At 31.5% G+C, this 13,777-nt stretch overlaps 1 protein-coding gene across 2 annotated transcripts; it reads right to left on the reverse strand.

The window, feature by feature from the left end:
• Positions 1-9,930: 9,930 nt before the first annotated feature.
• LOC132721833 (uncharacterized) lies at positions 9,931-12,988 on the reverse strand. Of its 2 annotated transcripts, XM_060706208.1 has the most exons (4): positions 12,866-12,988; positions 11,747-11,969; positions 10,794-11,002; positions 9,931-10,078 (listed from the first exon to the last, which is right to left on the reverse strand). In XM_060706208.1, the coding sequence occupies exons 3-4, from the start codon at positions 10,965-10,967 to the stop codon at positions 9,938-9,940; spliced, it is 315 nt and encodes a 104-aa protein (XP_060562191.1). In that variant the 5' UTR covers positions 10,968-11,002; positions 11,747-11,969; positions 12,866-12,988; the 3' UTR covers positions 9,931-9,937. The 2 variants fall into 2 exon arrangements, with proteins under 2 accessions (XP_060562191.1, XP_060562190.1); XM_060706207.1 differs by lacking the exon at positions 12,866-12,988 and having other exon boundaries at positions 11,747-12,266.
• Positions 12,989-13,777: the final 789 nt, after the last annotated feature.

Raw genomic sequence — 13,777 nt, forward strand, 5'->3', positions numbered from 1 at the left:
ACCAGCGTGTTGTATAGTTCTGATATGACTTTGACCTTGAGATGACATTGACTGTCGAGGTAAATTGATTAATTTAGCTTGATCTAAGATAACTTTGTTGTTTATTGACGGATTACAAAACAACACATATACAAGTATAAGAGTTCTGATATTGACCTTGAAATGACCAAGTCCACCAAGGTTAAATTATTGAATTTTTCATAATTATAGATAACTATGTAGATTTGATTCATACTTGAACAAAACAATACTTATGATGAATTAAGTTTTATCTAAGATCACTTTGATATTCATTTATAGAAAAAAACATACTTGAACAAAAAATACTTGTGACAAGACCATAATGTTGAATAGTTCTTATATGACATTGACAATTGGCAATTGTTTATTTCACCTTATTGAGCTATTATGATTATCTGCTTTTGATTTTCTTCAAACAAATTTATTTTTACTCAAAATTAGATGGTTAGAATTACTTCTTATTTTGTACAACCTGACATTGCAATAGATATTATGATTGTCTGCTTTTGTTTTTCTTCATTGGAATTTATTTTTACCCTAGATAAAATGGTAAGAGTTACTTCTTTTTCTGTACAACTTTAAATTGCAATACAGATGAGGAAAATATTTCTTTTTTTTTTGTTATTCCTCCATGTCTGTTATCTATACATAATTTGCAGGTTCATTATAGATGAAGCCTGATAACTGATCACAGAGTCAAATTAATTGTTGAAAAAAAGTACACTTGATGAAGAATGGTATAGGGCCATAATATTTCTTGTCAATATGTCTATGTAATAGAAAGAGCATCAAAACACGAGGGGCATAATAAACACCACCCCCACTCCTCATACTATGACACTGGAAAACATTTATAATCTTTGATAATTCAGCATTTTGTTGTAACAATATAAAAAGTCTGCCCAATGATTAGGATATATATAAAATGAAATGTCTGCCTAATGATGATAATATGCAATTTCTGCTCAAGGTCTATGAAGTATATCCTTTATTTGTTGATATATCTTGAAGATACCACAGGTTTGTGCATATGTTTATAATGTATGCATATGGTCAAAACGGTTAAGATATATATAAAAGTTTATCAAAATTTGTATATGATAAATATATACACATACATTATAAACATATGCATATATATATAATATATAATTTTACAAACAATAAATTGTTTATACTGAAAATATACAAAATTAAAATATTCGTAGTGGCATCTGCCATAATAAATAGAGATATTTTCTGCGTAAACTTGTGTGTTTACTTTATTTATTTTGTGCTCGGAATTATTCATAAAATGGTAGGCCTATTTAATCATTTTCTTAAAAAGAAATAATTGTTTTATGTTCGACTTTCTCCGGTCTTCAACGGTCACCAGTTTCCAAAGACATTCTTCTATTCAATTGTTAACTCTATTCCTGATACAAACGTTTATTTATCCCCCAATCCCCAAATAATGTTGAAAATAGTTAAATGAAATATATTTAAATCATTAAAATGTTCACCGCAGGAAACCATTTTACTTGTTATTATAATTGAGTTTGTGTTTAAGTAAGTTACTTAAATCAAAGCTTGTTTATCACTATTATATTATGAATTACACAAAGTGAAACACAGTACTACACCACTTATCAACAATTCCCTCTATACAATATATATTTATTTCACAAATTAAAAGATAATACACTTAAATTGTTTTCCAAAATGCTATATATGCAATAATAATCGTGTGAATAAAATATATAACACTGCTCCTGTTTCATATACGTTAAGTTGTTATGAAAAAAAGAACAGAACAATCAGAAAAATCACTCATTTTGATTTTTGTTTGTATATCAACACGCATATAACTTTAACATTTATTTGAACTGCTGTACTTTTATCAAACAGGTCCGGTTATTGCAAACTAATTGAGTGATAACCGTCACCACTGTGTCTATATAATATCTGCCCTCTGCGGAGAGCGAAGCATGTAAGTTTTTACCTTCTCATATAAGTGACTATGAAGGTAGTGGTAAATTTTACATGATGTCATTATAATGACCAAGCAGATTTTAGTATGTGTATGAAAAACAAATTTAAATGTGTGCTTGGAGTATCAGTCTGTTTAGTAATGATCAAAATATAAGATTATTGAAAACATACTGATTAAAGCTTGATCAATAAGTAATTTTCTGTTCTGTATTTTAACATTTGGTTCAATCTTTTACACACAATTTGTCTCTTAACGCTGGTCGGACATTTCAGTGACTAACGACATATTACATTTAATATGTCTTTAATAGTTGAACTGTTCTTAACATTTCTCGTTAACGATATCATTTATAAATACTATTTTATAAATGACTATATGATCGTTTGGTCATATATATTTATGTATGTGTATAATACTTGTAAACAGATAAACAAGTAATAGGAATATAGGAATATATTGGATTATGGTAACATCGTTGAAATTGTGACGGTCTTCCCATAATCATTGACTACTTGACCCAGCTTTTTATATTATAACAATTGATCAGGGCAACAAGACTTTATCTATGATTAAATTTTAAGATGAAGAATGGGTGATACAGTTTCAATTAAATCTTACTATTGCCTGTGAATGACTATGACATACTCGAGTGTCCCTATCACCGGTAATATCGCTTTTTAATCAATTTTCGAGTACCCTATATTTCGAATCACTGTGTAAGTGAAACTATTTGTGTTACTTGCAATGATTTATCTGACATCCGATCTATTTAAATCAACATTAATGTAGTATCTATTTTCGGTGACTAAAGGCGAACGGGGGAACTATTTATGTTTCGAAAGCATTTTAACAAAACGAAATGATACAAGGACGCAATATCCTAAAATAATGAAAAAAGGTATGTGCATATAGTGAAAAGTAATTATTGTATTAAAAATGATATGAGAGATACACCATATACTTCATTTCAATATCATATTGTTTAATTAAAATCAAGTAATTATATGATTTCCCTAGACCGACGCTCTGGTTGACCGTCTGTCTGTCTTGCTGTATTGCAGACTGACTTTATGATGTTTAGTGTTTATATTTTCTTTCTTTCAACGTTAATGGTTACGGTTTAGTAGTTATGTGCCGTATTACTAATTATCTATATTAAAATTTGATACTTTGAGTACAAAAATCCATAATTGTGCTTTTCCTTAATCAAGCACATAAAAATGATCTATTTTAAAGAAAAAAGTACAAAAGATACTTATTTTCCATTATAGTACAACAAGTATGTTTACTTGAATGCTACTGTGATATCTTTCTTTAAGCGAAATGGGTAAGTTGAATGAAAGTGTTTAATTCTCCTATTTTCACATTGTAAGTTGTATCAATAGTGTATCCGAATTAGCACAAGATCCCTAGAGATAAGTAAAATACAATATTTACAAGTTAATTATTAAAAAAATGAGGCTTAACAGAGTTATGGTTCTTTAGCACAGCACCTCTACTCAATGAGATCTATCTACCTACAATGTTTCATCTTGATATCTCTTATATTTTTAGAGTTATATTCCGGACAAAGTTCAAAGTGTTAAAATTAACAAAGGGCAATAACTCCAAAATTAGGACAAAAAGAGTAATTGTTTTTATGCACTGCACATCTACTCATTGAGATCTATTCACCTTATAAGTTTCATGTTGATATCTCATACAGTTTTAGAGTTATGCCCCGGACAAGATTTTTCTATAAGAGGAGATAATTCAAAAATATGGCAAAATAGAGTTATGGTTCTTTGACACTGCACTCCCCCTCAATGCCCTCTATCACTGTATGAAGTTTCAACAAATTATCTCCAAGGCTTTTTAAGTTATGCTCCGGACAAGACAACGGATGGACAGACGGACAAACAGACAGACAGACAAGGCGACGACTATATGCTCCCCCGAAATTTTTCGGGGAGCATAATAATGCTTGCGACAGGCTTGCATAATGTAATTTTATTCAACAATAAATTCAGTATTGAACTTATAATCATTCAGTTATGCTTTATATAACAAGAAATTGTTAGGCCTACACCCTTGTGAGTAGGATGGCTAACTTTTCTCCAAACAGTCAACCTTAAAAGACAAATCAACAAAGTGCTACAATTCAAAATTTCTGGTACTCAGACTGTTGACTTTTTTCATATCACAAGTAAATTTTTTATATTGTACTTTGGAATGCCTACCTGAAAAACTACCATATGCCTTCCCACTCCCTCTTTTCTGCCACCCAGCATCCACACTGATTTCAATTTCATTTTTCTGCCTACATCGAAAAAAACATAAACTCATATCAATACTTTAAATTGATAGCTTATATAAAACATGTTTCATAACATATAAAATCAGTGAAATTCTGAAATGTAAGAAGAACCAGAGGTTTAACTTAAAATCATAGTTATGTGAGCTGAAACCTAACTTTATTGGTTAGAAACTATACAAGAGCCATAACCATAAATGGACAATGCTTATTATAATAAAAAAATGTTTTAGAGAAATCAAATTCATAACAAAATGACATAGCTGAAATTCAGTAATTTAACCTTTAATGTCAAGGTCATTTATATGTCAGTAAAGTACAGTTAAATAAACATCAAGGTTTTTTCCTGAATGATGCTGTTTCTGAATATGAAGTCAATACATTCACAAATAACAAAATTATAGCCAGTTACAGCAAGAACAAGATAATTTTAAATAATTTGACCAGTCAAGGGTAATGAATGTCTGGTTACAGTCAACTTATAGGCATTGGAGAAATTAACAGGAAGTTAACTTTGTAACAATTAATCTCTTACTCTCAATTCAAGTAACTTCCTGCTGCAAATACTTCTCAGTTCTGGCTTTGGCAACATCCTCTAATGCCTGTCCAGCTTCATTCTGTCTGAAAATAAAAATGTTTTTATGTTTAAAGCAACTATGTTGAAAAGAATAATGTGGTTTATTTTCATAATTTGAATAAAGGACATAATAACATTAACTACCAATGTTATAAGTAATATATGTGCAGCTAAAATGATTCATTTCAACACTACTACTATAAACCTAGCTGTTGTAAGCAGGATGGAAACAAAGGATGCTCCCCAAATTAAACACACAGGAATTAGTAAAACTGTACAAAATTATTACTTTTCATGTGATTAATATTTGCATGTATACTTGTTACTTATACATGTTGTATACATGTACTATAATATGGTGGTTAAATTTCTGTAAGTGGTTGCCTGTAATAGTCTAGGCAAAATTTACAGTTTAGAAATGTATAAAACTGACTGGACAAAAATTACAGCTAAAAAATGTCTAAAACTTGCATATCTTTTAAAAAAAAATTCAGTGGATCAGATCATGATACAGTCATATTAATATGCACAGTTCCTCTTGGTAGAGTTATGTTTCCTAAAAATATCCAATGAGTTCCACTGGAACTGTTCCAGTCATTGGTTGCTTCCTGAGAAGTAGCCATAAAAACAATCTTAAATCTGAAAAGGCTTGAATGGCATATATTTGTGTAAAGTACTGCACTAAAAAAAGATTCTACTATGCCCAGCTCTCTTTGGTCCTAAGGAAATCTTCCTATGACTTTTTTATAATATCAAACAAGCAGATGCTCTGAAAAAAATTCAGATGTTATTGGTAGCATAAAAGCAATGTAAGTATTTAACATCCACATAAGTCAACAAAACCTAAGTTAGTCACTTTATACAGTACATGTACCTACCTCCTAACAAACAAGGAATGGTTGACAGGTGGAATGTTTATTAAACTTTAATGCAGATAAAATACTGTTTATCTGTCTAACACCAACTCCAGAATGTGCCATAGCTGAAAAAATGAAAAATAAAAATTGGGTATTTTAACATAAATGGTACCTTGAATAATAATGACAGCTTTGCTTTTTTGTGCCCCCACGTTAGTGGCGGGCATTTAGATTAACCCTTGTCCGTCCATCTGTCCGTCCTTCCGTCCGTTCACTTTTGTGTCGCACGTAACTCAAAAAGTATTTGACCTTGAGTCATGAAACTTTACAGGAATGTTGATCAGCATGTCTGGTTGTGCACCTGGGTATTTTCGTCTGGATATTTTTAGTATTTTCAGAGTTATTGCCCTTGACTTAGTAAAATTTTTCAATTTTCAACTTGTGTCGCATGTAACTCAAAAAGTATTTGACCTAGAGTCATGAAACTTTACAGGAATTCTGATCAGCATGTGTAGTTGTGCACCTGGGTATTTTCGTGTGGATATTTTTAGTATTTTCAGAGTTATTGCCCTTGACTTAGTAAAATTTGCAATTTTCAACTTGTGTCGCACGTAACTCAAAAAGTATTTGACCTAGAGTTATGAAACTTTACAGGAATGTTGATCAGCATGTGTAGTTGTGCACCTGGGTATTTTTGTCTTGATGTTTTTAGTATTGTCAGAGTTATTGCCCTTGACTTAGTAAAATTTTGCAATTTTCAACATGTGTCGCACGTAACTGAAAAAGTATTTGACCTAGAGTCATGTAACTTTACAGGAATATTGATCAGCATGTGCAGTTGTGCAACAGGTATTTTCGTCTGGATGTTTTTAGTATTTTTAGAGTTAATGCCCTTCACTTAGAAAATTTCTGCAATTTTCAACTTGTGTCGCAAGTTACTCAAAAAGGATTTGACATAGTCATTAAACCTTATGGGCTGGTTGCTCAGCATATTTAGATTTGCACCTGGGGTTTCGCTTGTGGATTTATCCAGTATTTGTAGAGTTATTTCCCTTGACTTAGTAAAAAGATTGATAGAACAGTGGCATGGTGGAGGCACCCGTGTCCTATGGACACATATATGATCATGCAAGAAAACAATACACAATGTATATGCTTTAACAATGTAACTTTATTTAGTAATCTCACTTATGGTAAGAGTGTATCATATATATACAGATTATCAAAGACACAACTGCAAATCTACTCCTGTAGCTTAATAACATTCTGTGGACGCCTTTTATGTGAATTTAGATGTCAACAAAGAAACCTTTACTTATGTAAATAAACTTTGAAAAGTGTACAATATAAAAATCCGAGTAAACTGTACATATTTCATTTTGACTACATAGTTTTTAATTAAAAAATACAGAAATATTAATTATTATTCAAAAAGTCATATGTAGTAAATATTTCTTTGGTACACTAAATAACCAAAATGTAATGGAAAACTGTTTATAATGTGTGAACAAAATAATTAAACATGCAGTTTTATAACATTAGTTAGCTTACAGATCACTATAAGGAAAAATGAAACTTATGCTAGACACTGGTAAAACAATACAGAAGGTCTTTGGAACTCCAAGAAATATATGTGTATAATGTTTAAATTTCAGTGAATCAACAGTATGACCCCCAAATGTCTTTTTAAATTTCTATATTAATTCATAGAAAAGTATTATACATTTATTGTAATTCATTACAAATTTCTATCTACCAATTACTTTCATTTTCAAATGAAATAGTATCTATGCTTTATATTACATGTATATTTAAATTTTCAGTTTTCTTTGTATTGGACAAATTAAATAGATCTACATGAATAAATATAAAAAGTTGTTCATTACAACCATATATTATACTTTGGCATGGTAGTGCTGAAGAAAAAAATATTATGCAGCTTGTGAAATGTAACAAATATAATAAAACAAAACCTTGGCACAGTTGTAATACTGTTCATAGATGTGTAAACAAAATATAAAGCTGATGAAAAGTAACAAATATAATAACAAAACCTTGACACATAGAAATACTGTTTATAGACGTGTAAACAAAATATGCAGCTGATGAAAAGTAACAAATATAATACACAAAACCTTGGCACATAGAAATACTGTTTATAGACGTGTAAACAAAATATGCAGCTGATGAAAAGTAACAAATAGTTTGTACCAGTTTGTAAAAAAAACAGCTTCATTTCACATATCTTCATCAACAATGACAATTAAGGCAAGAAATAACAATAGAATTTACAATATAATGCATTTCAATTGTTAATATCAATAGTTATACTGTTATAGTAACCTTTTGTGAAACGTTACTGTTGGAATCAGTTTTCTGTGGTGCTTATATCATTCTCAGTAAGAATTTCATTAATCGTTTATCTAATTTTCAATGGTTTATCGAAGTTAACGTTGAATTATATCCTGACTCACTAGCCACTCTGTGAAAAAAATCATCGAATTTGATAACTGGATAAATATCAAAAAAGTTGACCAAGTATACTGAAAGCCGGAAAAAATATGATGACAACGTCATTAAAATGACTTCATCTTTGCGATGCTTAATTCCTGATAAAAAGTTTCCTAAAAAAACAATCATCCTATATATCACAGAACAGTAATTAATTATGGATAGATTCCTTTAAAAAATGTGAAATAATACTGATTTAACGAAACTATTTTCAAAGATCAAATTTGTTGTGAAGAAGTTCATTTAACAAATTGTCAGTAAAAATAGTTGTTTCAGTAATTTATCTGATATTATCAAAGTTTCAACAATAACAAAAATAAAGATTACAAGCAGCATCATTGTAAAGTATTTCAACTTGATTTTAAAGGTTAATACCATATCTATATATGTGTTCCCTGTTAGTGTTAAGTTTGGATAAGATGTTATAATTGTAGGACGTATCCAAATAATATTCCTCTGAATAAAACAAAATTAATTTTCCTCCCGTGTAATACACAACTTTTAAAAATGGCCGCCACTTACATTTCACAAAGCCAGGTCCTACATAAATTTGCCTGAGTAACAGAAATAAGGTGGGATGATGTGACTTTTTCTTCTAGAATTGGTTGTTTTTATTATCAAAACAAGCGATCGTTTATTTTTTTTGTTTTGAATAAAATAAATAAAATCATTGCAACGTTGATTGTCAAACTTTTTTTCAGCCCAAGACTTCCTGTTTTTAAGAGAAATTGGACTTAAATTCATCTAAAATTGATGTTAACAGTGGGGAAAACAGATTTAATATTAAAGGTAATATTGAGGAAATTTCATTAGCATAAAATAAAGACACTTTATTGTTTGTTGTGTAAGATGTAATTTTATATCATAGAGGTACTTTTAAAAAACAGTTTTCTCACAAGTGGCATAGACTACAAGTGGCATAGCCACTCTATGATATAAAATTTCATCTTACACACAAATATCATAAAATTTCATCTTACACACAAAAATCCTCTATAGATTTGCATTTTTTAAAATAAAAACATGTTTAGTCACTTCCTTCATTTGCTTCAGGTAAGGTCATGGACACTTTGTTTCTTGCTTTCCTTCCCCCCATCACGGTCCCGCGCCCCAGCCAGCCACTTTAAAACCTCTATTTCTACATCCTTCCTCGTTGCAGTCTTTGTCGGCAAGTTCCTTTGAACACATTCTATAAAACAAACATCCTTATTCTTAATGAATGAAATGAAATGCAGTGAAATGTAGGTATTGAAACGATTCAAAGGTCACAAGTCACCTTGTAGCATTTTGAGCAGTATAAATTGGAATATAAACTAATTCTGGTATGTTTTAACAAATATAGATGTTTGTGTCCCGGTTTTACATAGCTTTTCAAAATATTTCTGTGATATCTCTGCAGTCAGTTGTAAGCTGAGATCATCTTATTGGTGCATCAGTAAAGAATGTTAAGGTAATCAAATAACTTTCTTTACAGGAAGGTGATTTCTGTTTATATTATGCATCACAACACAATGCATGGGATCAAAACCACACAGCATGTAAAATATTCTCTCTTATTAATTTCCATAAAAGCTAGTCAAGCATTTTCCTTCATTAAAGCAATACCCGAAGACACAATAACAAGATCTTGGATAATATATCTATTTTGAAGACACCACTTTGCAAATTTGTAAAATATCACTTACTATACAATATACATTCAGTATCTAGAGGCCCACAAACTTTTTCTTCCCCTTCAGCCACTTCATATTGTACATTCTTGCCAGTTCATTTGACATGGTTTCTTTCATCAAGCGGTCAACAGTTTCCCGTACATCTGCCATACCAAACATTGAGAGGAACCGCACCTTAAATAAAGCAGAACATAAACTTTTTTAATGTTAATTTTAACACTACTAAGTGATGGGCTGCAAGTCACCAAATGACAAATAATTGTCAACTGGACCTCAAAAACATGATCTGCCAAGAAAACTGTTTGGATTGACAAATTAAAAGATCTTTTTTCATATATTTACAGCCTAGGACAACACCTTAGTGACTTGTGCCTTTATGTTTGTCCCCTCCACCGAGTGTTATGGGGCACATTATCATTGTTTTTTTTATACAAGAATTTATACAATATCAACAGAATAATTTTTGATAATATAATAACAGCTCAATTCCTGGATTTTGTGGGTACTAGTCATTTTCCTGGTATTTTGAAAGCTGCCAGCATTTTGATTAATGAATTGACTGTCTTGTCCTAATTAATAATTAATGTTGAAAACGAGGCCAACTGCCCATGTCTTGTGCTCATGGCTATTATAACATATCTAAATAACATAACTGTGTCAATATGAATAAAAAAAATAAAACATGCCAGTTTTTAATTCTGAAATTAATGCAACAAAGTGTTTGTCCACTGTGCAATATTTTCCAACATAAATATAGCAGAATGATTATACATTATCTACAAGTGCTCACCACAGACCATTATGTTATTTCGCTTTTAGGCCAGTGGATATGGGGTATACTTTTTTCAGTTACTAATGGAGCAACATACATGACTAACACTATGCTTACCACAGATGAGAGCATTGTCTGATCTCCCAGAAGCTCATCGAATGCTTCCATCTGCTCAGGATAACGAATAGGGAATGAGATATCTTTCGGAAGATGCAGCGGTTGGTCATCTGCTGCTGACCTTAACAGCATTCGCTGCACCATCCTCTTAATTTCACGATTCTTCTCTCGCATTGTCTCCAAGACTCGGAGAATCTGTGTAACAGCAGCTGAAAAAAAGGATTCATAATTCTAGGCCATATACTTTTAGAGCTATGTGAATTACAAATGAGCCATGTCACGACAAAACCAACATAATGCGTTTGCGATTAGCATGGATCCAGACCAGCCTGCGCATCCATGCAGTCTGATCAGGATTCATGCTGTTCGCTTACAAACCCTATAACAAGTAGAGAAATTGATAGCGAACAGCATGGATCCTGATCAGACTGCGCAGGCTGGTCTGGATCAATGCTGGTCGCAAACCCATTATGTTGGTTTTGTCATGACGCGGCTCAAATGAAAAAAATACAGTATTTTAAATTTTTCCTTGGCTTTAACAGTAATTAACGCTAAAATCTCAAAAGGATTTTTGAGTTTATGCAAGGTCACAAAATGTGAAAATGATAAGAAATCATGAATTAAACTTGACATATTTTTGAGCCTAGGCATGTCATTTGGTGAGAATAAACATTCTTGACTCTTCCAGGGACCGTAACTTTGGATAACAGTAGTGGGGTCAGGCAAGAATATGCGCACAAATTCACATCATGATAAAGACTAACACAAGTAATCATCAATTTCTTTTAAATATTTTTTTAACTAGGGGCATCACAAGGTGAAACTTTCCATTTTTGGCTGTGTCACTCAATCCAGCTTGTTATAACATTTATTGACTTGTTTAGAGGATAGAACATTTAATAAGTATGTACTGTAATAATAAATATATTTATAGCTCCGAAGTTTATACTTACTGGGCCCAATAATCTGCCCACGGAAGGGTGTATTGGAGAAGCACTTTGCACATCACTGCTGGCCTCTCTCAATGCCTGTGCAGATAAGCGAGGCGGAGATGAAAGTAGGCTTTGTGCCTGTTTGGGCGTTGTTGCTTGGTCAATAACTTGTGGTGGCCTACTCTCTGTGTCTGTCTCATTCTCATCAGTGCCACTATCCGATTCATACAGCCTTTTTGATGGCCTATTTACAATAAAATGAAAATACATTAATAAGTAATTATAAAATACATATACATTAAGTGAGTTATTGCGCCAAGTGACAATATGATTATGACCCGTAATCGGCTGGCAAACATGTACTAGTCTATGTTTACGTACCGAATTGTTGTGCCGCAATTTTGTCTACCAAGGATTTTTAGCACGAATGCGTTTGTTTCCCCGATGGATATTTCATGAACGGGAAGGGCTAAAGACTTGGGGTCGGTCCCATTTGGAAGCTTAATACAAACGTGAAAGTGATAAAATATTTTTTTAATTGTTTTCACAACGGCCCTGGAAGTGAATCCCTTGCTTGCAGGCTCGAATCTGGAGTTTCTGGCCTTCTCTGAACTTTAAGTATGTTTTTAAAGGGGGGTATAATTTACAATTTTTTTCGGTTTTTTACTTTTTAAAGATGAACACAGGTTTAATTATCTATCGGGTCATATTTTTTCTTCCCAGGTCCGATACTCGTGCCTGTGCAACATAGGGCTTGGTTGGTACTTGGAAAAAATACTTGAATTTGTAATAATAAGTATTTGCATTTAATATTTTAAAATGCTTATGAATGAAATATTGGTACAAAATGGAAGGGACTTCTAAGGCTAGGAGGGGTCACTGGATTTCAAATGATGGTGTCCCTTCAAAAAAGGATCTCTTAAAATTTAGTCTAGATAGAAACAATATTATTAAAATGTTAGTGTCGACTCCGTCACAGTTAAGTTATTCAACAATAACAACTATACACATCCATAGGTCAGCTAAAGTGTCTAATAGTGGGCGTAAATTCTAGAAAATGTCGCAAATTAAACTGACAAAAACTATCGCGAAATTACATGGCAAAGGCAAAAACAAAAAATAAATGACGTTTACACTTACCTACACACACAATAAATCTGTAAGGATATAATATGAAAGGTCGTTATACGAAATCGTCGTTAAATGTTCCGAATTGAATTGAAATATTGTTTTCGTGTACAATTTTACAATTTAACGTTTCAATACACACGTCTGCGCATGCTCGAAATAAATTTTTCATTTGATTTTAAGCTGAATTAATAGTCTAAAAACAGAGGACCTGCTCAATGCTAATATTTATTGGGTTGCCCGAATGGGACCCATATGGGTCCCTCATGGCTTGTATATATGTTAATACTACGATTTTTATAAAAGATAATAGCAATTTATACCAAGGTGGTCACACTATAGCTCAAAGTAAACAAGTTCTAAAGAAATAAATAAACGAAAAATCGTTTTTCCTTATAGTGTTGTAATATGGGACCCATATGGGTCCAATATGGGCGTACCCAAATGGACTTGCCCATATTGGTCCCATATAGGTCCAATATGGGCATACCCATATGGGCTTGCCTAGATATAGCCCATATGGGTCCCATATATGCATGTTTGCTGGGATATTGTATAGAGGGAATTGTTGATAAGTGATGTATTACTGTGTAATTTTCACTTTGTGTAGTTCATAATATAATAATGATAAAAAAGCTTTAATTAAAGTAACTTACTTAAAAACAAACTCAATAATAATAATAATAATAATAATAATAATAATAATAATAATAATAAAAATAATAATAATAAATAATAATAATAATACTATTATAATAATAATAATAATAATAATAATAATAAATCAATAAATTAAACATTAGACAAGTATTTACAATAGTTTTAGATAACCTTGGTTTTCTACACTATTCTTTTTACCATTCTATTTAATTTAACTGCAAATTAGTATCACAAGGTAGGGATGTTTTCAGAAGTTATTAACTT

The sequence above is a fragment of the Ruditapes philippinarum genome, unplaced genomic scaffold (genome assembly GCF_026571515.1).
Source record: "Ruditapes philippinarum isolate M1 unplaced genomic scaffold, ASM2657151v2 ctg9185_1_1_1_1, whole genome shotgun sequence".
In the NCBI taxonomy this organism is placed as follows: domain Eukaryota; kingdom Metazoa; phylum Mollusca; class Bivalvia; order Venerida; family Veneridae; genus Ruditapes; species Ruditapes philippinarum.